Source organism: Acanthopagrus latus, chromosome 20, assembly GCF_904848185.1.
Source record: "Acanthopagrus latus isolate v.2019 chromosome 20, fAcaLat1.1, whole genome shotgun sequence".
NCBI lineage: Eukaryota > Metazoa > Chordata > Actinopteri > Spariformes > Sparidae > Acanthopagrus > Acanthopagrus latus.
The window spans coordinates 4,263,719-4,286,923 of record NC_051058.1 but is presented as its reverse complement, the minus strand read 5'-3'; the positions used below and the strand labels follow the sequence as shown (position 1 = coordinate 4,286,923).

The 23,205-nt window shown below is 38.9% G+C and overlaps 1 protein-coding gene across 7 annotated transcripts in view; it reads left to right on the top strand.

Moving 5' to 3' along the window:
* Positions 1-23,205, top strand: part of ryr2a (ryanodine receptor 2a (cardiac)) — a 148,701-nt gene that overhangs the window by 106,669 nt on the left and 18,827 nt on the right. For 4 of the 7 annotated variants that reach the window (XM_037081049.1, XM_037081044.1, XM_037081047.1 and 1 more), the window contains 28 exons: positions 135-217; positions 575-732; positions 1,190-1,277; positions 1,713-1,805; positions 1,931-2,101; positions 2,530-2,589; positions 2,810-2,944; positions 3,132-3,244; positions 3,926-4,022; positions 4,159-4,265; positions 4,714-4,765; positions 4,918-4,968; positions 5,065-5,164; positions 5,717-5,796; positions 6,556-6,632; positions 8,229-8,302; positions 10,664-10,681; positions 14,979-15,059; positions 16,815-16,903; positions 17,488-17,616; positions 17,954-18,058; positions 18,239-18,320; positions 19,230-19,388; positions 19,495-19,649; positions 21,443-21,658; positions 21,797-22,069; positions 22,462-22,668; positions 22,756-23,070. In XM_037081049.1, the coding sequence (XP_036936944.1) occupies positions 135-217; positions 575-732; positions 1,190-1,277; positions 1,713-1,805; positions 1,931-2,101; positions 2,530-2,589; positions 2,810-2,944; positions 3,132-3,244; positions 3,926-4,022; positions 4,159-4,265; positions 4,714-4,765; positions 4,918-4,968; positions 5,065-5,164; positions 5,717-5,796; positions 6,556-6,632; positions 8,229-8,302; positions 10,664-10,681; positions 14,979-15,059; positions 16,815-16,903; positions 17,488-17,616; positions 17,954-18,058; positions 18,239-18,320; positions 19,230-19,388; positions 19,495-19,649; positions 21,443-21,658; positions 21,797-22,069; positions 22,462-22,668; positions 22,756-23,070 (3,368 nt within the window). The remainder of the gene's footprint in view (positions 1-134; positions 218-574; positions 733-1,189; positions 1,278-1,712; positions 1,806-1,930; positions 2,102-2,529; positions 2,590-2,809; positions 2,945-3,131; positions 3,245-3,925; positions 4,023-4,158; positions 4,266-4,713; positions 4,766-4,917; positions 4,969-5,064; positions 5,165-5,716; positions 5,797-6,555; positions 6,633-8,228; positions 8,303-10,663; positions 10,682-14,978; positions 15,060-16,814; positions 16,904-17,487; positions 17,617-17,953; positions 18,059-18,238; positions 18,321-19,229; positions 19,389-19,494; positions 19,650-21,442; positions 21,659-21,796; positions 22,070-22,461; positions 22,669-22,755; positions 23,071-23,205) is intronic. The other 3 variants (XM_037081048.1, XM_037081050.1, XM_037081046.1) reach the window with 1 other exon arrangement.

The window sequence follows — 23,205 nt, the reverse complement described above, 5'->3', positions numbered from 1 at the left end:
TGCGATTTCTTGTTTTTATGTGTTTGGCAAATAGTTGAATATGTTGTTCTAGTATATGTTGTTTCTTGTTCTAGTTGTTCTATGCTTAATCAATATAACGATAAAAGAACATCATCTCTTTCCTTGCTTTAAAGTATTCTCTCAGCCAATCATCAGCAAGGCCAAAGCCCAGCTTCTCAAGACCCACTTCCTGCCTCTGATGGAGAAACTCAAAAAAGTATGTCTGGTGATTTTATTATTTGTTATAAATTGTTTTGTAGTTCATCAGAATATTGGCAGACTCAGGAACAATGTGTTTGTCAATCTAATGCAGTCTTCTTAGTCTTTGAATATTTTAATCAGGTTCACACAAGTTTAGCTGAAAATGAGCCTAAGATACTGCTAAATACAGTGTCTCCTGAGTGAACTGATACTCTACTAAGCTTTCATTCTAGATAATAATTTCCTATAACATTCATTCAAAAATAAATAAAAGTTAAAGTAAAAGTACAATTACAATACCGCTACTTCAGTTAGGATCACAATATATTTGGTATTTGATTATGAGAAATCAATCTATCTATGTGTCCTGTAGAAAGCAGCAGTTGTGCTGATGGATGAGGAACACAGCAAGGCAGAGGGGAGGGGTGAGATGTCAGAGACAGAGCTCCTCATCATGGACCAGTTCACCGTACTGGTCAGAGACCTGTATGCCTTCTACCCTCTCCTCATAAGATTTGTGGACTATAACAGGTACACTGCTCTAATTGAATGGTTGATCATCCCATCCCATCCCATTCCATACCTACATCACAAATGAATTACCCAATGTGATATATGCCCATCCAGGAGATGCTTAAAGGTGTCCAAGTGCATTTTCACTGACGCCTATTTAAACATTTGCAAAGTAGATTTTGAAGCACTTTAAATCCTGTGTCGTTTACATCCATGTTTACTAGCTTGCAGTCTTCGTCGCCCCCACCTTTTTTTTTCACAGCACTGCATATCTTTGCTTGTTATCACCATTAGTTAATTAGTACATAAGTGTGACACAATTAGCCACAGTGTAATATGTCACCCAATTGCATGTGTTAAACAAAACAGGGTCCCATTCATCAGACAGCTTTGTAGCACCACTTGAGGTCTAAATCTGCACAGGGAATAGTTAAGTAGTGCCATTATCACTAAACTGCCTTGATTATACTGACAGGGCCAGATGGCTGAAGGAGTCCAACCCAGAGGCTGAGGAGCTGTTCCGCATGGTTGCCGAGGTGTTCATCTTCTGGGCCAAGTCCCATGTAAGAAAATCATTTAGTGGAATGTAAAGTAGCACAGTAACATGCTGCTGATTTAGAATGTGACAGTGAGAGCATAACACCTGGACACGATAGAGGACTGAATGGCGTGTGTCCAACTACTGGTCATTTAAAATATCCTTAATTGAGTCTACAGCCACACTAGCAGCTCTGACAATGCTAACATTCTGATGTTCAGTTGGTATGTTTTTTCACTCATAGTTTAGGATGTTAGCATGCTAGCATTTACAAGAAAAAAAAGAATGCACTGGTGTGTATTCTCTTCATGTCTGTGACATACTCTACAGCTACAGACATTAAAACTGTACTGAAATGCAGGTGTGATAAATAAAGAGCAAGGCATTCAGCCCAGGCAGTGTGTTCAGCTCATAACAATGTAACAATGGAGTGATGACTAATGAGTGTTTTCATCTCTAGAACTTCAAGCGAGAAGAGCAGAACTTTGTGGTCCAGAATGAAATCAACAACATGTCCTTCCTCATCACTGACACCAAGTGTAAGATGTCAAAGGTATTGACAAATGTGTAGGTTTGTGGGGTGTGGAGTGAATCAAGGTCTGCATAAGGAGGAGCATAACATGAAACTCAGTCAATTCTTGTGTGCATTTCTTGTATTGTGATGTTTACCTTTAACAGGGAATAGTTTCAGACCAGGAGAGGAAGAAAATGAAGAGAAAGGGAGATCGATACTCAATGCAGACGAGTCTGATTGTTGCCACTCTGAAGCGGCTGCTGCCTGTTGGGCTCAACATCTGTGCCCCCGGAGAACAAGAGCTCATCGCACTGGCGAAGAACCGCTTCACTCAGGTAGCACAACTGCTTCTGCATGAAACAAAATAATCTACTGTATGAGACATCCATATGACAAGGGGCCTTATTATTTTATTCACCATTAACGATACACAAACTTTCCCTCTCATCAGGTGAAATGCTTACATTACATTTCATGTAGCATCATTTGCCAACACAAATGAATTGATGTAAAATAAATAAATACAGAACCCAATGAATACTTGCAAACACTTGATTATTGGCAATAAGCCTAAAGAAAATCTACATTAACAGTACATTAAATCCCTCAGTCAGGATCACAATACTATGACCACTAATTAAAGTTGTAAATTATCTTTTCCATTTGCTTACAATATATTTGATGTTGTTTTATGTCATTCAGGTCCTTTTATTGAGTGGTAATACTTGTCTCAGCATAGACCATGCATTTACTCTCTCAACAGAAAGATACAGAGGATGAGGTGCGAGAGATCATCAGGAACAATCTCCATTTACAGGGAAAGGTAAGAAAAATTTTAGCTTGTAATTAACCTACTGTCAACGTACAGCAAGTACATTTAGGTAAACTAGATGACCTCATGCTTTACATTTAAACTAAAGAGAAATGTAAAGTCTTTGTAGCGGGCAGCCTGTATGATAACAGATCCAACACATGGTTATCTATCTAGCTCAAATCCATACATACACTTTCAGTGTTTGACTGTATGTGTGTGTGTTGCACAGCTGGAGGACCCGGCTATTCGTTGGCAGATGGCTCTGTACAGAGACCTCCCAAACCACTATGAGGACACCTCCAACCCAGAGAAGACTGTCGAGAGAGTCCTTGACATCGCTCATGTCCTCTTCCACCTAGACCAGGTGTGTGTGTGTGTGTGTGTGTGTGTGTGTGTGGTGTCTGCAGAACAGCAGATGTTATTGGCTGTTATTAAAGTAGCCAAACCAAATAGACGTAACCATGTTTGTTCTTTAAAAAACTAGAGGTTTGGGCTTTGCGGCCTCCAGTTGGTGAGTCTTCTGTACTAAGTAGTTCAGTGTGTGTGTTTAGGTTGAACATCCTCAGCGCAGCAAGAAGGCTGTGTGGCACAAACTGCTGTCCAAGCAGAGGAAGAGAGCGGTGGTTGCTTGCTTCAGGATGGCACCACTCTATAACTTACCGAGGTAAGTTATGCAAACACACACATTGATGCACACATGCAGGATATACAGTGTCTGCTGTACATTTGGGACCAGATGCATAAAACAGTCTAGATTCATGACTAACAGTGTGTGTATGCATCTAGACAGAAATACGCATTCACAGCTCAGTCATTGTGAAAACAAGAGAACTTGCATGAGCTTCATTTGCATTCTCCATTAAGGGATGTAGAAACTCAACTCATTAGACATGTCAAATAGATGATCAGCAAAGAACAAAACTACTAATGATTGTGTTTCATCAGTGAGGTTCTCCAACAGCATCAGAACTGCTGTAATTACCTGTGACCATTCCACATGGCTGTGGCTATTTACATCAGTCACACATGCACCTGTAAACCCTGATCACCACAAGATCTCAGTAATCACTGTTGTTTGACCTCATATTGAAACAGATTTAAGTATTTTGTAATTCAGAATCAAATGAAAATATGTATAACAATAAAGTAACAGCTCTACTGTAGATAATAAGAATGATGAAATTAGGTTTATGAAGTGCCTTTGTTGTGACATTTTGCAGACTGCAAAAAAATACCTAACACAATCAGTGGAATCTGTGTGTATCTTGTAGAAAAAGACATAAAAATCTGACCATTTTATTAATATTATTACTTTTTTATTCCAACTGTTTGTCCCCCAAACTAGGCACCGGGCTGTGAACTTGTTCCTGCAGGGCTATGAGAAGTCCTGGATTGAGGCAGAGGAACACTACTTCGAAGATAAACTCATAGAGGACCTTGCTGTAAGTTTATTTTAAGATAGGTGTAAGAGGAGTGGACATATTTTAAAACTCTCTTCTTCTTTGAGGTAAAGTCCTAAAGGCTTTTTTCAGTGTGCATCATATGTCTCATATAGATGTGAATTTGTGTTTGTTTCAGAAACCAGGGGAACAGGAGCCATCTGAGGAAGAGGAGGGGGTGAAACACATTGATCCACTGCACCAGCTCATTCAGCTGTTCAGCAGAACAGCCCTCACAGAAAAGTGGTGGGTTCTCTGACATGTTATTTGAGATACAAGGTTCTCCCAAATGTGACATATTTTCTGCTCCAGCATAATTAAGTTGATACTTTAACAAACAACTGCCTTACATGTCTAATAAAAAATGTGCTATCCTTGTATCAGGCCCCAGGCTACTTTAGGCCAGATTTAACTGGTGTTTCTGATTTGTTAGATGTTAACTCTCTTCACCGCTCACATGTTTATCTGTGCTCATTGCTGTTCCACACTGGTGCAGTTTGCAGTTGGCATTTGTGCTTCCATTCAGCATGTTTTGAACAAGCAAAAAGAGCTTAAAGTGGATAAAAGTTGTGTCCAGCTGTCAATTTTTCAGTGAGATCAACAGTGCCAGTGGGACCCCTTACATAAGAGAGAAGAGTAGTTTGAGTGAGTGTTGCAATAAAAAGTCTCTTAATGTGTGTATTCCCTGTTGCAGTAAACTGGATGAGGATAATCTCTACATGGCCTATGCTGACATCATGGCTAAGGTACCAGCTACTGGATACCAGTACTAGCAACCATCTCATTGCTCAGAAGTGAATTAGCTGGTGATATTGACTATGTTAATTCATCCTTTTGCTTCTTATTATTCCTCTGCTGTCCATATCACTCTCTTTTCTATCACTCTGTGATCTCTCAGAGTTGCCATGATGAAGAGGACGAGGATGGAGAGGAAGTGAAGAGTTTCGAAGTAGGTGATCAATCTGTCTCTTAATCCCAATTATGGTCTTGTCTATAAACTTACATATGCTCCTGCCTGTTCATGTGCCCTTTTTCACATGAATAGGAGAAGGAAATGGAGAAGCAGAAGCTGTTGTATCAACAGGCTCGACTGCATGACCGTGGAGCTGCTGAGATGGTGCTTCAAACCATCAGTGCTAGCAAAGGCAGGTCTAATGTGTTAGCATGTTCTTGTTTCCATTCACACACAATTGTCCAACAACACAGACACACCATCCTCGTCTGATCCACAACTCGCTCTCATTTGCTGGAGTTCTTCACTGTACACCCTGACATTTCCCACAGAGCTGATTTGAAATAAGCAGGGGACCTGTATCTGTCGCCTGTGTCTCAGTTGAACATGCCATGTCTGCCTTATTAACTCAGTGTGTCGTCTTCTTATCTTCTGCATTTGTTCTTTAATGGTAGTTGGCAAACAGGTGTTAGGTGCAATGTTTAGGTTTGACTGCCAGTGTCTGGATCTGAGTGTGGATCAGAACAGTTATGCTCTCACCATAGTGACCATGACATGTTTACCTTGACAGTTTGCAATGAATACATGGTATACCGTTAAACCTGTAGTCAGTGTCCATTAAGTGATGTACCATACAAACTGCAACACACCTTTTACAAATATATTTTAACAGGATAAATGGTATTGGTAATGACAAATAAAAGACTAATGTCCAGTTGTTATCTCTGTGTTATTCCCTCACCAGGTGAGATGGGTCCCATGGTGGCCTCTACTCTAAAGCTGGGCATAGCTATTCTCAATGGAGGAAACTCTACTGTACAGCAGGTATTTCAGTGTTCAGCCACCTCAGTTTCTGTTATGCACTTGGCCCGTTTTATAATGGTTCTAACATTGTTCCTGTCTGCAGTGTATTTAAAAGGCACAGGAACACCTGTAAATTTGAATACAGTCTAACAATATAACTGCTCTGCTGGATTGTTTCCTTTTATGAAGCCTAAAATATAATATTTTTGTTGATACTGTCAGAGTGAAGTTAAGTAAATGTCTGTTCTTTAGCAAAGATGTCATAGTAAGTGATATTATTATACTTGACTACATTCAACTGTTTCTAATATTCTGCCACTCTGTTGTGCAACTCCAATCCCTCAAAAGTTTTTGAGTTGTATTGTGTGTGCACAACTGGCCCATTCTAAATGACTGAAACATACACTTGATTCCAAACTTTATTTTTGATGAATAAAAATGTACATTTTATTATTTTTACATCAATTTTACATTTACATTTTCTATATTTTACAAGTTAACACAAACTGAACAGTATTAACTTCATGAAGATGGATATTATGACAGGGCTGTTGACTGAAAGGCAGCATTTGTACAATACGCACAATCTGATATCATAGTGTTGGTGCTCCAGGATCATAATAATTAATGTTGCCCCAAGACAATCATTCAAACTATTCTGTTTTGGTTATACACAATACAATATATGCAGTCCAATCCAGTATCTCTGTGAAGTGTTTGCCAAACAAGTTCTCTTTCAAATGTGTATTCCACTGTCGGTCATCCTTGTCTCTCTGACAGAAAATGTTGGATTATCTGAAAGAAAAGAAGGATGTGGGCTTTTTTCAAAGTCTTGCTGGATTGATGCAATCATGCAGGTAAATACATACTCTTATTGCCTCAGAAATGAAATAAATATACTGTCAAGTGTGTTGACAGTATATTGTGTGTACTATTTATATAGTGTTCATTGCGCAGCTGGGTTGGATAATGGGTTCTGACAGTGTGTGGACAGGTTCACTCAAAGAGCCATCAGCCTGTTTAGCTAAAAGGTGTTGAATATACACTACCTTTCAAAGGTTGGGGTCATTTAGAAATGTCCTTATTTTTTTTTTTTAAAGAAAATAACTGTTTTTTTAACTGTTTTTTTCAATGAAGATAACATGAAATTAATCAGAAATAGTCTAGACATTGTTAATGTGGTAAATGACGATTCCAGCTGGAAATGGATGATTTTTAATGGAATATCTACATAGGCGTACAAAGGCCCATTTCCAGCGACCATCACTCCTGTGTTCTAATGCTACATCATGTTAGCTAATCATGTTAAAAGCCTAATTTATGCTCACAAAACCCTTGTGCAATTATATCAGCACAGCTGAAAACTGTTGTGCTGATTAGAGAAGTTATAAAACTGGCCCTCTTTGAGCTAGTTTAGTACTACTAGCATATACTCTCAAAATCGCCAGAAAAAAACTTTCTTCTGAAACTCGACAGTCTGTTCTTGTTCTGAGAAATGAAGGCTATTCTATGCGAGAAATTGCCAAGACACAGAAGATTTCCTACAACAGTGCATACTACTCCATTCAGAGAACAGCATGAAGAGGCTCTAATGAGAATAGAAAGAGAAGTGGGAGGCCTTGGTGCACAACTAAGCAAGAGGACACTATGTACATTGGAGTCTCTAGTTTGAGAAATAGATGCCTCACAGGTCCTCAATTGGCAGCTTCATTAAATGGTACCCGCAAAATGCCAGTCTCAACGTCCACAGTGAAAAGGATGCTCGCCTTCTTGGCTGAGTGGCAGAGTATGTATGTAGAGTAATATATGCTATTGCAACATTGGCCTACCACCCGAATTGTTGTAGTAATTGTTTTTTGTCCAGCCCTGACTATCTTAGACAAATTCTAAATTGCTTCGGCAATTCTTTTTATTGGTAATGGTGTAATGGTAATGAAGCTAAATGTTTTCCAGAATGTGCTGAAAACTTTGGTGGCCATAGTTGGATAATGGCGTTAAACTCAATCCAGTGCTACATCTGTTCATATACAAACATCAATCCAGTGACACTGAAGTCATAGAACATTCACAAAAAATGCAAATGAGCCCTCCTTTGTAAGGAGACAGCTCAGCCTTACCTTCGGATTTAACATTCAGTTTGGTTTTGTCATTAGTTTTTACTAACAAACATACACCGACATCATTATTTATTTTGCAATATTCTGAATAGCACTGGCTCAGGTATAGGCTGGGACAGGTATACAGTAGGCTGAATAGGCTGAATCTGTAATGTCTCAGGAAGGTGTTGGTCTTACTTGTAACAGCACTACCTCAGTTTTTTTTTTTTTTTTGGCAAAGAAAATGTTTTTATTTCTTTAGTTTTTACATTCAAATAAAGAGGGCAGCTTTTAAATGATGCTCAAAAAGATTCATATTCATAAGATTCATTCATAATACATTTGTCTTGGTTTCAGTGTTCTGGATCTAAATGCATTTGAGAGGCAGAACAAAGCAGAAGGGCTGGGGATGGTGACGGAGGAGGGATCAGGTGAGCTTCACTTTGTTTATACCTCACTGGTTTATGTTGTTGAATGATCATAGCAATAGACACACAAGTTATGACTATGTCTTTTTCTGGAATATGTTGATGTTAAAAAGCTTTTGTTCACCAGGTAAGATCCTTAAATGTCACCAAAATTAATACATCTACAAAAACCCAGGCACTGCTGGCTGAAACCATTGGTTTCATAGTGAAATACTAAATTGTAGATTCTAAGGTAATTAAATGAAAAATGTATTTTCCAAATTAAAATCTCCCATGAAACCACTGAATGTGTTTATGTTAGCGTGTTCTGTAGAAGGCTCCAGCCCTGATTGATCATTTATGTAGAAAAACAAAGATACTCTTTGGTTTTGCATCTTGTTTGCTACTTTTGATACATGAAGATTTTTTATTTTTTTTTAATCCTCAAACTTCATCATTCTTTATCTTGCTTTCTCCCATCTATCCTGTCATCACTTGGTTGAGTGTCTTCTTGAATTTTATTTAGTGGTAATGTTGTTCACACGCATTATCAAGTATGTTGTACAAGTGAGTGTGCAATTTACCTTTTTTTTTTTTAGAAATGTTAATATCATGATACTGAATATTGATACATTTCTAAATTCAAAACAATTACATTCAGCTTCGTCATATAACGTAGTAGGGCATCTTACTTCAATATTTTGTAATAATGATGATTATTGTTATGATTATTATTATTATTATTATGATTATTATTTAGATATTATTATTATTGGCAATTATTGGTGCATTGTAGATTATCATGTTACAACAGGTGCAGTGATTACCTGCAAAACAAGTTTGTTTTAATCTTACATACAGGCCTATTTTACTCCCCATGTTCACAAAGGATTGGCTCCCTAAATGTGAACTCTTTGACAATTTGCGTTTTGGTCATTTATTTAGGTGTGATAACTTACAAGTACAACAAATGAGTTATAATCTAATAATGGAAGTATAAATTAAAATTTCCTTTTTTATGAACATTACTAATTATTCTAAAATTACTGCTCATTCCAAGTGGCAGCGACCAAAACAGGCCTAGTTAGTCGCCTACGTATTCACCATTAACCACCTTAATATCAGTGAGGATTGTGGTCTTAATTTTATTACATCAAACATGCAAGTATGTTGGTGGTTTTGACAGTCTGTGAGACCTACTTAAACACAGTATGGCACATACATACAGTATGGTCTAAAGCGCATGCTGCAAGCGCGTCCAACCCCCTTTTGAATGTTAAACAGCAGATAATCTGTGTGCCAAGTAAGGCACATGGTGCCTTTTTAGACTATTAATTTGTCATGGGTGTGTTTTATAACATAAAATAACCAATCAATGTGTCATCTCCCATTCCCTTAAAGGGATAGTTCATGTTTTTTAAAGTGAGGTCATATAAAGTACATATCTATAGTCAATCTGTTCCAACTCCAGCCAACTCCATTTGACTACATTAAAAAAAAAAGAAAAAAAATCCACCAATATTAACTCAGGAGGAGGAGTGCTGCAGCGCACCTCTGTGTTTGTATGCATGGATCAGGCACAGTGAGTCATAAAAATGATCATTTTCATTAATAGCAGGTGGGTAGGGGTGGGCGAAATACATTTTTACTGCAGAAAATATTAATGACATTACCTACAATAATCTTTCAGCAGCAGAAACAATATCAGTAACAGTCAGGATTTCATGTCAATTAATGTTGTGTGTTTCTCTGCACAACAACAGTTCACACACACAGTTCAGATCTGTACAGTAAATTAGCTTTGAATAAAGCAGCCATCCTCCTGATCATTGCTGTCCAAAAATATTTATTTCAGAAGCCAACAGTTAAGGTTTCCTTTGGAGAGATTCCTGTCTTATCAAATTTCTAACTACAGCTTTTGGTTTTAAATGCACCAAGATATTTGTTACAGTGACAGGGCTGACATAGAAATGTTGAAATGCTAAAATGCCTGAAAGGAGCCTTTCTAATAATTAAATCAAAGTGTACACACATTGTGGACCTGCATTTGTAGGACCATCTTACGTTCTTAATAATACGATCATTATATCATAATTTAATAATAACGTTGAATTATTTGAATAACAGGAAAATTCGGTGCCACTGACTTTAGACCAGCTTTTTCTTCATCAAAGGTGCCGTCACTTTCTGTACAGGTTTTTTGTCGACACATTATTTTTGTCATGTTTACCAAAAAACTATATTCGGAATTTTCAAAGCTCTTTTCCCTATATGTAATCTTTTTCTTTGTTTCTTTCTTTGTTTCTTACTTTCTTTCTCTCTTTCTTTCTTCCCCCTGTTTTCCTTTTCTCATTTTGGTTTACTGCACTTTCTTCCCTTCCTCAGTCATCACTCATGAGCGTGGTAATTATGCCTCCTGCCATTTTCTTGTGTGTTGGTTGGTCCCTCTCTATATCCCTCTCTCTTTCTCTACGGTTGGTTAGTTGTTGTGTCAGTTCTGTCCAGGTCCTGAGTATAGACCTTCAAACTTCGTCCTTACCTGCTCTGTGCTTGTAGCTACTTTTCTGCCGTACCCTCATCATTCTAATCTTTTTTTTTTTTTTTTCTCCTGTTAGGCCAACTGTCTATAATACTCTCTGGTTGGTTTTGTAGTTGGTCTTTAAATACTGATTGAAGTCTATTTTAGAATTTTGATGTCAAATTTTTCACGTCGTTCTCTTTCACAACGAGCCAACTGATGGTGATATTATGATGACTTGTTCTGGAATATGCCATGTAGATGTTAAGATTCAAAAATCAAGACATGTCAAGGCAGAAGTAGAACCATCAAAGCTGTAGTGTCACAAACTGCCATCTAAAAGAGAACCCATGTCTGCCTCCCTCTCAGGATTTGTACAGTATCTGGCACATTCGAAATAGTACTAATATGACTATTTACCACCCCCTCATCCTCCACCCCGCCCTCTCGGTCATGTATTCAACTCAGCTGTCAGCTGGTTGTTTTTGTCTCAGTAATGGAGATGGTTATTGTGCTGGATGTTATTTGTTGTGAAGTGTACAATCCCTTCTGTGTTCTCAGCCACTATCTCTGTCTTTTCCTGGCTCACTCTCTTCAGGCTGCAACAAATGCAAAAAATGCCCAACGAAAAATGACAGATTCAGTCTTTAGTAAAGCTGCAGTTATCAGTATTTTTCTAATCTAAATGAATATGTGCGATGTGAAAGAAAAAAAATTAAATTTACACCAAATTTAGAGCATATATGTGGGTTTTTAAAATAAGTAAACCTACTAAAAATGGGCAGTTTGAATCCTTGGCCAAAAACCAGGTAACAATAGAAAGCAGAATATCATTAATCTTCATGTATTTCAACAGTTCACACATACCGACAGTTGTTCACAGGAGCAACTGGCCTGGAGCTTTTTATTCGCGATCTCCAAAAACCATTGCTGATGGCAATATTAAAGATAAAATTCTGTAATGTACAGAATGAAAAATAAAAATAATATGTCATTTATTCAAATGTTACAAAATGACTAACTTCAATACAGTCAAAAAAAAACAATACAGTATTAGTATAGAGGAACTGTTAAATAGATTAAAAAAAAAACAAAAAACAAAAAAAAAACATTATTAGCCACTAGTTGCAGCCTTGTTTGTTTCTCATCTCTGTCTTTTCATCCATTCTGTTTGGTCTATACCTCCTCTTTGCACTTCTGGGCATTACAGTGGCTGTTGTTGGTCATGCTGCTCTGTGAGAGGAGGGGGTGATCTCTGATCCTGCTGCCTTTCCTTCCTCCCTTCTTTTCTCTGTTTACTGGCTGAGCTGTCGTCTGTAGTCAGTGATTTTGTCTTTCATGACTGTGTTGCTTTCATTTGAGTAATCCCTCCTTTTTTAAAATTATTTTATGTTTTGACTTATTTTGTTGGTGTACTTTTAAATTCATGACTTAGTTATAGTTGTATTCATGCATTATACTGTGCATAGTGTTCGGACTAGAGGATATTTTATGTGCATTCACTGTGCACTACATCTGTATCTTGTCATTTTTTATACTTAACTTTAAACAGAAATGTTTTACTTATTTCACTTAGGTGAAATAATTCAAATAAAATACTAATATATCTCATTATTTTTTAAACTGTGAAAAATGTATTCCCCTCATCTGGTGTATCATTGTGTTGGGAATAAGCCTGAAAGTGCCTTTAGCCAATCGTAAAGAGTATTTTCAGCTTACTTACAATAATTCATTACTTTTACATTCTTAGAATCAAATTGAATGTCATTAAGAACATTAGATATCTGTTTTGGTAAGAGATACAGTGTTATTCACTACATAAGAAAATTGCAAAGATCACATCATAAATGCTGTTATTGTGACATCTAAGATGTAATACAAATTAATGTATGTACATAAATATTTCTTTATTGGCATCAGCTCAGGCCTTACTGATGGCTGTCATCCCTCTTGTCCCTCCTGTCCTCACTTGAATCTGCTGTGTCTTTGACATACCCAGAGTTAGAGTTAGAGTCCTGGTCAGAGCCGCTGTAGATCACCTCAGTAATGTATTCCCTGTTGTCAAACTGGCCTCTGTCAGTCTTGGAGACAGTGCTTGGCCCCGTTCCAGCCATATACACTTGGAGCCCATTATGGCTTCACTCCTCACCTGCAGGCCCTGGTGGAACGCTTCTATCCCCAGACCTGAAAACCCCCCATCTCGGCAGCCTAGTCCCATCCTCACAAAATCTCTGGTTGAATCTTCAAATCTTGAAGAATTCTTTCATATTACCTATTACCCCTTTTCCCACCGGTAAACCCTCTAAGATTGAGCTTTTGTGTGCAGTGGGAATGTGTAAACTCTGTATTTACGCCAGGGTCAATTGTCATGTCTCTGCAGTAGACATGGGTTTATTATCACCCCGACTGGGCTTCGATCCAAACATAAGACCCGGATGAACACGCTAAATTCCACTGCGCAAAGTGGTGATCAACATCCGGTGGTGCTGTGTAAATAAAGAGGGAATTTCAGATGCAGCCTATAAAGGATGTTTTATTACTGGACACAGTGTTGGAGCTGGAGCCCCATTCATTCCTATGAACATTGCTCAGTGGTGTTTTGAAGCCAAAAAAGCTTGACTTCCTGGCTATGAAAATACCTGGATCGGCATCTGAGCCAGCTAAGTTCCAGTTTAGTGTCTGACTAACTTCAGTGGGGATAGAATAATTGAATCATCCGGCTCTTCTAGACTTTTAGAAATGTTAATGAACTGAATGGCTCAAATCATTATAGTGAAAGAGTCATTTTGCAGGGGTTGTGATGCTCAAAATAATTTTGCTGCCTTACGGAGGCTTCTTTCACAAAGAAATCCTTATCCTGGTCACGGTCATACAGTAGATTGAGTCAATTCCAGCACTCATTGGGTGAAAGACATGGCACAAACTGGGCAGGATCTGGGCTCAAACCAGCAGCAGCAATACTATTATACTATCAATTACTGAATCCCTGTATCCACTATAATGCTTTATCGGTTTTCCAATCTTTCCAGCAGTTATTTTGTATTGATGTAAGTAGTACAAGTAACATCTATGATAAAATAATTCTGATAATTTTTATTAGTCATACCAAGTTTTGATTGGCACTTTACAACTGGATATCAAAAGTCAGTACAAACGCAGTCTTTTTGTGCCATATGTAAACTAAACCTGACATCCTGGCGGGACTGATCTATAGATAAGGAAATGTTGCACTGCCACTAAATTACATCGCATTACATTCTATTGATAAAAAAAAATGCACTTTCAGTCTTGTTTCAGATCTATCAATTTTTCTCCCTCAGCCCAGTTAAGTTTGTGGTCATGTGTGGATGTATTCTGTTAATGTGTCTGTTAATGTTATTGTATAAGTTATTGTGTAGTGTCTCATCTTCTGTTCTCTGACCCTCTTTTCCTTTTGCATTCCACACGGTTCAAAGCAGCATTTTAACACAGTCAAAGAAGCTGTCCTCGACTTCCTCGATGTATTTTTTTTATCTATGCAGAAGCTACAGTGACAGGCAGCTATCAGCACGTTATACTATAAACCAAAGCAGCTTTGAGAAAACACGAGGAGTCTAAATCCAGTCCTGACTGTAAAATGCTGCAGTTTAAAAACCAATCCATGTCACTCCACCACCAAGTGCTGTGGCTGCCCACTGCTCATCCAAGAATGTTTGTGTGTGTGTGTGTGTGTGTGTGTGTGTGTGTGTGTGTGTGTGTGTGTGTGCGTGCGTGCGTGTGCGCGTGTACGTGTGTGTGTGTTAGGTAAGAATGGTGTTTTATGACCATTCACCTTGTATTGAAAGAAAACACTGGGGATTTTCTCACATTAGCACCATCTCTTTTTAATACTGCCTCACTCTCCATCTTCTTGTTTGTCTATCCCTCTCCTATATGTTGTCTGCTTTTGTCTCCTCTGTTCTCTGACTTTCTTTATGTGTATGTGTGTCTGTATATATGAATGTGTGTGTGCATTCATGTGTATGTTTGCACATGCCTGTGATCTTGTGTGTATGTATGTGCATACCTGTGTATGTGCTTGTGCATATGTGTGTCTGCATGTGTGTTTGTCTGTGTGTATGTGTGTGTGTGTGTGTGTGTGTGCATGTATGTGTGTATGTGTGTGTGTGTGTGTGTGTGTGTGTGTTTCTTCTCTCTGGCCAGGTGAGAAGGTCATGCAGGATGATGAGTTCACCTGTGACCTTTTCCGCTTCCTGCAGCTGCTCTGTGAAGGACACAACTCAGGTGTGTGTGTGTGTGCAAGTTCTCTAGTTTATCTGGCAAGAATGTGTGCTTGCAACCAACTTGAACATGGAACATTTGTTTTTTACATGTCTCTATTAATCCACTAATTAATGTGTTAAAGGGACAACCCTTTATAAACAATATAATGGTGTGTTCAGACCAAATGCAAAATGAATTTTTGTCCTGCATTACTCATGTGGGTTTGATTGTGGGGTCACTTATTTTTACGTTATTTTTTTTTATTCACGTTACTTGCACAAGTGTGTATTTGCAACAACCAACACTGTACTGTACTTAAGCTGTAAGCCAGCAGGCATTGTGGAATACTCCATGCCTTTATAGTTGTGTCTGTGTGTGTATTTAAATTCAGTTTAACCTCCCAATTGAAGTCAGGAGGCCAACTCACCATTGACTCGGGATCTCAATCTTCTTTTTCCCCCTCTCCTTGTTTTATAAAAAAGTACAATTCAGCTTCAGCTCCATTCAGCAGTCAACATTACAGAATGTAAAAACCCCAACCCGAAACCTGAACTTTTATTAATCCCAACTGTTTCTCAAAGTGATCTTTGAGCTCTCCTCCCGTCTGTAAACATCTCCGGATCTTTGTAGAAACTCATGGGACTCTGTTAGGGCTGTTTCCCTTGAAGATCTGGCTCCACAACTGACTCTCTTTTCCAGACATTGCCAGGTCTGCACAGCTGAGTGGCAGCTACCTCTCCCCACTTCCACCCGCTCTCCAATCAGATTATTTCCTGAAGGTTGACTCAGTATTCACCGGAGATTCTGGTTGTCTCCCGTCTTTCTTCCCTCTGAACTTAATAAAATAATGCACATTTCCGTCCCAGGTGGAGTTGAGTGTCCCAGGCGGAGTCCCTGTCTGATAGCGTGGCGGTGGAGGTGTAGGGCTGAATGGCTGAAGCAGGAAACCAGCATCCTTGTGAACACTGCTTGTAGAGAGAACACGAGAGTAATTTAGATTTCCAAGAGGTCAAAACAAAACAATTAGAAGTCATAGAGTATGACAATCTAACTGGAGCCTCGTACCAAATCGAACTGATGAAATCAACTAGCAGCAGGTAGCGTGGAGAGCAGGGCTTTATCAGCGGGCGCTGATTGACAACCTGCAAGTGTGTGACAGCAGCTCCGGTAGTGGGAACCTCTGCCCAGCTACTCCATGCAGCTCTGTAAGCACAAACAGAAAAAAGAATCCACACCAAGCACCAAAATATCCACCACAAATATGACATGACATGACATGACAAACTGTGTGGTTTTTTGTATGTAATCTATATGCACAAAAATTCTTCTCGTGTTTGGTCTGAGCACCCCATAAGATTTGGTTTGTGTAGATGTTATCATGTTGTCTGAAGCATAGTATAAAATGTCATCCAATATTGGGTTACGCTTCATTTTACTGGTGCAGAAATATCATGGTAAGTAGGTTGCAATTAATAAGCAACATATTTGAATAATTACCTTCAAATTAAGTGAAATTGAATTTTGCTTTTTTCCCAACAAGGGGCTGATGAATAGATGGTCATTTTTAAAATACATTTCCAGGAAACTAGGTCCTGCTTCTGCTGATCATTGTAATAATTGTTGTAACTGGGCAGTTATTTAAAATAAGTTTGATTTAAATTACTTACAATATGAAGTGTGACCCAATATTTTACTAAAATGTTACCACTACTGTTATTAGTTTGAACACATTTTCCAAGGACAAAGTTGTGACGTTTTGAAATATCCTTTTTTCAGATTTCCAGAACTACTTGAGGACACAAACAGGGAATAATACAACCGTCAACATCATTATCTCTACTGTCGACTACCTCCTCAGAGTGCAGGTCAGCTCTTTGTGTTCGCTGGTTCATAACTGACTTATTTTCTTAAGCTGAAACTATAATTGAACAAGTCTCTTCTCTCAGTCATACACTCCTCATACATTTTCATCTATAAACCATCTCTTATCTAGTTAAAGTAAATTTCACCCAAAAATGAAAATTCAGTCATCCTTCCTCCTTCCCCCACGCTGATGGAAAATCAGGGTAAGTTCCATAGTCCAGGAAACACTGGATCACTGGAACATCTGGATCTTCACAGCAAAATAACATTGCAGCATTTTATATCAATCCATGTTCAGTTGTTTAGGAGAATGCTGCAACGCTGTTTTGCTGTGAAGCTCCAGAAATGTTTGTGTGCTGTGAAGCTTTCTATTTTTTTCTTTTTTTTTTTTTTTCACACTTTGCCAATACCTTCTGTCCAAAGTGGTATTTGGATTTTTCTACTACTGCTGTTACTACTTCTACTGCTACTACTTAGAATAATGATACAAATGGCTAAACGCTGCTTCCTACAATTTACTCATAATTAATCAATCTTATTCCTGTCTTCTTTTCTTCACCTCCCCTCCCTATTCTGCCTCCTCCAGGAGTCTATCAGTGATTTCTACTGGTATTATTCTGGTAAAGATGTCATTGACGAGCAGGGCCAGAGGAATTTTTCCAAGGCGATAAATGTGGCCAAGCAGGTTTTCAACACGCTGACCGAGTACATCCAGGTATGAGAAGATACTGACACACAGTTCTCAGAGTCTTCTCAAAGTTGATGGTCTTGAATAATCCAAACTGAGTGTGTTTAAGAGATAATATTAGAGATAATATTGATTTGGCAGAGTTTGAGGAAATGTTTGCACTCACAGTTATAATAATGAGGAAAGTTATGTGTTGGCATGAGCTATGATAGTATGCTTTTGGGTATGAAAAGAAAACAGTGATCTGAATCTGTGTGAAGTATTTAGCAGCTTGAAAAGCAACATGACGTTGATTTTCTACCATCTGTACTATCTTTTTTTGTAAGATGTAATGGGATTCTTATTGTTACTTATGATGTTGTAGGGTCCGTGTACTGGCAACCAGCAGAGTTTGGCCCATAGTCGACTGTGGGACGCTGTGGTTGGTTTTCTACATGTCTTCGCTCACATGCAAATGAAGTTGTCTCAGGTGAGTTAAAGTCACTTTTTTAAATCATGGCCCCTAATACCCTCAAATATGATAGTTTAAAATGAAAATTATCAAGGCAAAAACTTCTCTGGGTCAGTTCTTTCTGAAATGGCTGAACACTATGCAGATGGATGGGAAATTCTTAACACAGCTTTGTCTTTCTTTCTTTTTTCACCTCAGGACTCCAGTCAGATTGAGTTACTGAAGGAACTGATGGATCTGCAGAAAGATATGGTGGTAATGCTGCTGTCTATGCTGGAGGGTAGGTTGGTTCATGAGTGGGCCTTAATTAAAAATCAAAGCAGGGATGTTTTACTGGCAGAGCCGATTAGAGTGACAGAAACACAAGGTTATCATCAAAGTACGTACAGTATGTGTATTTACTTTTGCCAAACAAGTCTTAAACTTAAGCTGTGTTTGCTAAGTGTAGTTTTACAGATTGTGGATATATCTAAACATGAAAAAAGTCACTGAGTGAGTTGTTGTTTATCTGCAATGCTTATGAACCTTTTAAATGTCAACTATTAAGGCAACATTACATTTTTGGTATCTCTGTCAATTGTTTCTGCACAATGTAACTTCAGTGAGAGGATGGGATCACAGCATTACATACTTGTTTACTTAAACGGATTTAAGATTGACTGATTTTCAACAAATAACATTGTTATGTTATAATGAGCTTCGTTTGTAGTTAGCACCTACATTAAGTCTGACAAATTGCTACAGAACTGGGATTTGTATGAACCACAGTGGTGTCACAGTCAGTAACTGTGGGGGGCACTAAATCTCACAGAATGCCTGTCTCTACATAATGTTGCTTAATCATTTTTTATTCATTTTTTAAGGGAAATAAGGCATAATTCTCTGATTACAGAATATTTCTGGTTTCTTTTCTTCTTTGTGACAGTACATATCTTTTGGTTGTGGACAGAGCAGAGTACGTCATATTGGGATTGAGTACTTCACCATTTTCTGTCAAGACCAAATCATTCTTTGATCAATCTGAAGGGTTTTCCACACATTAATTGACACTGAAAATAATAGTTAAAGTCTCAGAATAGGCTAAAATATTGCAGATAGTTTGATAAAGGCTTTGTCTTCTGCGGTTAGTTCAAACGTGTGCGTTGTGGTTTCGAGGGAATTCCAATATTGCAAATGTCTTGTCTGACAGGTAATGTGGTGAATGGGACCATTGGGAAGCAGATGGTGGACATGTTGGTGGAGTCCTCCAACAACGTGGAGATGATCCTCAAGTTCTTTGACATGTTCCTCAAACTGAAAGACCTGACCTCCTCAGACACCTTCAAGGAGTATGACCCCGATGGAAAAGGCAAGACTTTGACAACATATTTCCTTTCGAATCATTTGATTGTAAAGATATTTCTTGACTTGTAGAGAGCTGCTGATGATTTATAAACTTCTGAATGTGCTCACAGGTGTCATCTCTAAGAGAGACTTCCATAAGGCCATGGAGAGCCATAAACACTACACCCAGTCTGAGACAGAGTTCCTGCTCTCCTGTGCCGAGACTGATGAGAATGAACTGCTGGACTACGAAGAATTTGTTGAGCGCTTTCATGAGCCAGCCAAGGTAAATGTTTTGATGTCTGCACATCTTTGAAAAAGTCTCTAAAGGCCTTGAACTGTCCAAATGTAAGCACTTCAGGATGATTAATCTGTTATTAAAATCTATTTTTAGAGAATTGTTTTAACATCTCACAAGGGCTTTAGCTGGAGATCTCTTTTGTTTTTTAATGCCTCTCCATGTGTTGGACTTGATAAAGAAGTTGGGGATAATTTTTTATCTATTTGTATCTATTGTAACATATATAGTACAATTCTTTGTATTTTTCTGTTTTTCCCACTATGTGACCCACAGCACAGTCAGACGCCAACAAATCCCTTTGTTTTGTCGCATGCTTTAATTGGAGTCAGGTGGGATAAGAAGTTACTCATCTTGAACTTCTAAGCTCGACCTGAACAGCACTGATAAGGAAAAGAGAAAACAACATACTGTGGTTTAAATTCATGTTCTATTCAAGCTTTAATTATTGTCACTGAGCTTTTCTATTCCCCACTTTGAGCTTCACGATGTTTCTCTTGTCTTATTCGCATTGTCATTTTCAATTCAAGCTTTCAGCTCAAGCACTTCCATTCAAGCTTTTGCATTTTAAATTTCTCTATTTTCATTTACTCACTTTGAGTGAGTGAGTTGACATGTTAAACTCACATTTGCAATTTCCCTTTTCTTTTAAAGTATAATTATGCCTTGATTATTTTTATTGTTGTTGTCAAATAATAATCTTTTAAATTGAATCTTGTTCAGTTTTCAGGACTTTCCAGTTTTAATTTATGACCAAAATATATTTCTGACAGAGATATTCTCTGAGTGCCCTGAAACTTCCCCAAATTTCCCACAGACACAGACTGTATAGATTTTCATATTCTGAGCAGGAATGTCGTTTCCTGCGGTACCATCCCATTTCCATCATTGCTTTTGAGTCTTTACAGTGGGGAGTTAAGGTGTTAATCCTCACTGGCCTCATGACTTGATTAAGATTCAGCCGTCAACAAATCAAATGCAAAATGATTCTCGATGCATCTCAGTGTGTGGCGTCCTCAATTATCTAGATTACTGCACATTTCCCATTTATTCATTAAGTTCTTCTAATAATCAGACTACAGCAGTCTACAAAATAAAAACTGCATCTTTTCAGTACATCAGAGGAAATATTTACACATCTGCAATGCTTTACACGTTTGTTGTAATAATAATGATATTGTTTCCACATGGCACAAGGCATTCATTGGCTGCACACACCAGTGTTAGATGGCAAAGTTGACAGCGCCTCCTCAGGTCTTGGCTGATTAGCTGGGCTGGCTGTAACGGTTATTATTTACGGCTGCAGATGTTAGCTTCAGGTGAAATTGGCAAATGCGATTCATAATGTTTGTGAGGAAGAAGTCACACAGTGTGGTTCTTGCCCAGTTCATGCTTTCCATCAAGTTCATAAAATCTGTGCATGCTCCAAGATGTCTGTTTTAAAAAATACAATACTTTTTACTATCACTCGCAGATGATCTCTGCCTCCCTCCAACAGACAATACATAAATAATGTAAATAACCTAATGTCCGACCACAATTCAAAGCATGGGAGCAATGTCACAGCGTAACTTTATTGTCCAGCTGAGGCCGGACAGTCAACAATCAACATAAGCTGTAGACTCTCGATCATGTTCTGTCTCTACATCAGTGCAAAATCTTCACGTCCGCATCACGATGCATATTAATTTCCACACCTCTGTGAGGGGAGTGTTGAAAAGGAAAACTTCTGTATTCAAAAGTAATAAAAAATCACATTAACTGAACTGTCTTTTCAAAAGGACATCGGCTTCAATGTGGCGGTTCTCCTGACCAATCTCTCGGAGCACATGCCTCATGACACACGGCTGCAGACCTTCCTGGAGCTGGCAGAGAGCGTCCTCAACTACTTCCAACCCTACCTGGGCCGGATCGAGATCATGGGCAGTGCAAAGCGCATTGAGAGGGTCTACTTTGAGATCAGCGAGTCCAGTAGAACACAGTGGGAGAAACCTCAGGTAAGGATATATATCAGGTTTAAACAGCATATAAATCAATGAACATAAAATGCGTCACTTCAACTAGACAACACTTGATTTGGTCACAGTGTTCAATCGTGACGAAATAATTATTAAGGTTATTTGCCTTCTGTCCAGGTCAAAGAATCTAAGCGTCAGTTCATCTTTGACGTGGTAAATGAAGGCGGGGAGAAGGAGAAGATGGAGCTGTTTGTGAACTTCTGCGAGGACACCATCTTTGAAATGCAGCTGGCAGCTCAGATGTCCGATGCCGGCGAGCGGTCAGCAGTCAAAGAGGAGAGCGAGCGGGAGAAGCCAGACGAGGAGAACCCGGAGATGGGCTTCTTCTCTGTGACCACCGTCCGCATGGCGCTGTTAGCTCTGCGCTACAACGTCATGCTGCTCATAAAGGTCAGAGCACACACAACCCCAGACACAGCTGATGATCAAATAAACAGTTAATAGGAATGTCTGTGTATCAGGTATCTGGCAAGAAACACTGCACAAAAATGCTTTTTTGATTAATAAACGTTGTTCATCACGTGAGCTGTGAAGGTTTCCCATTGAATTTGTATTTAAGAAAATGTAAATTAAAAAGTGATCTGATTCCGGTGGTTGGCTGATGAATTTGTCGATCCCTAATAATCAGCTAACCAGAGGTTGTTCCTGATACATTACTGTTGATGATGTTTGATTTTGTTACACGACAAACTCTAAATGTTGGGCATTGAGCAATCTTATTCTTACTCAGCAACTAGCACCGCTGAACCAGTAATTCACAGTTACTCTTTGTCTCTCTTCAGGTGCTGTCCATGAAGAGTTTGAAGAAGCAGATGAAGAAGATAAAGAACATGACAGTGAAGGACATGGTGACCACCCTGGTGTCTTTCTACTGGACTGTGCTGCTAGGCCTCCTCCATGTGGCTTTCAGTGTGGCCCGGGGATTTTGTCGAATCTTCTACAACACCTTCATGGGGGGCAATCTGGTTGAGGGAGCCAAGACCATAAAGGTTCCTGGTGTATAAACAAAGGGTCATTTAAACAAACTAGATATATTAAGAGTTGTTCCTAAATACATACATTCCCTCCATCTGCAGGTGTCAGAGCTGCTGGCCAACATGCCTGATCCCACCCAGGACGAGGTGAGGGGTGAAGGGGAGGACCGGGAGAAGAGAGCCTCCGACCGCAGCTCCCCAAAGGAGGACCTGGCTGACCTGGCAGTCAACACCAGTGAGACTGAGCTGCTCTCAGACATTTTTGGCCTCGACTTAAGAAGAGAAGGGGGCCAGTACAAGATCACCCCGCACAACCCCAACGCCAGCCTGACTGAACTGCTCAATTCTCCAGTTCCTTCCCCAACCCCACCAACTCCACCCACAGCACCTCCACCTGAGCTGAGGCGGAGGCATCAGGTGATTCTGTGCTGTTGTTTTGTGATCTTTTCTATGTTTTCGTTATTGCTTTCTTTCTTTATTTCCAGTGTGTCCAGTTGTGATCATAAGCCAAAGATGAAGGCACCTAGAGGAAAAGTCAGAGGACCATGAAAG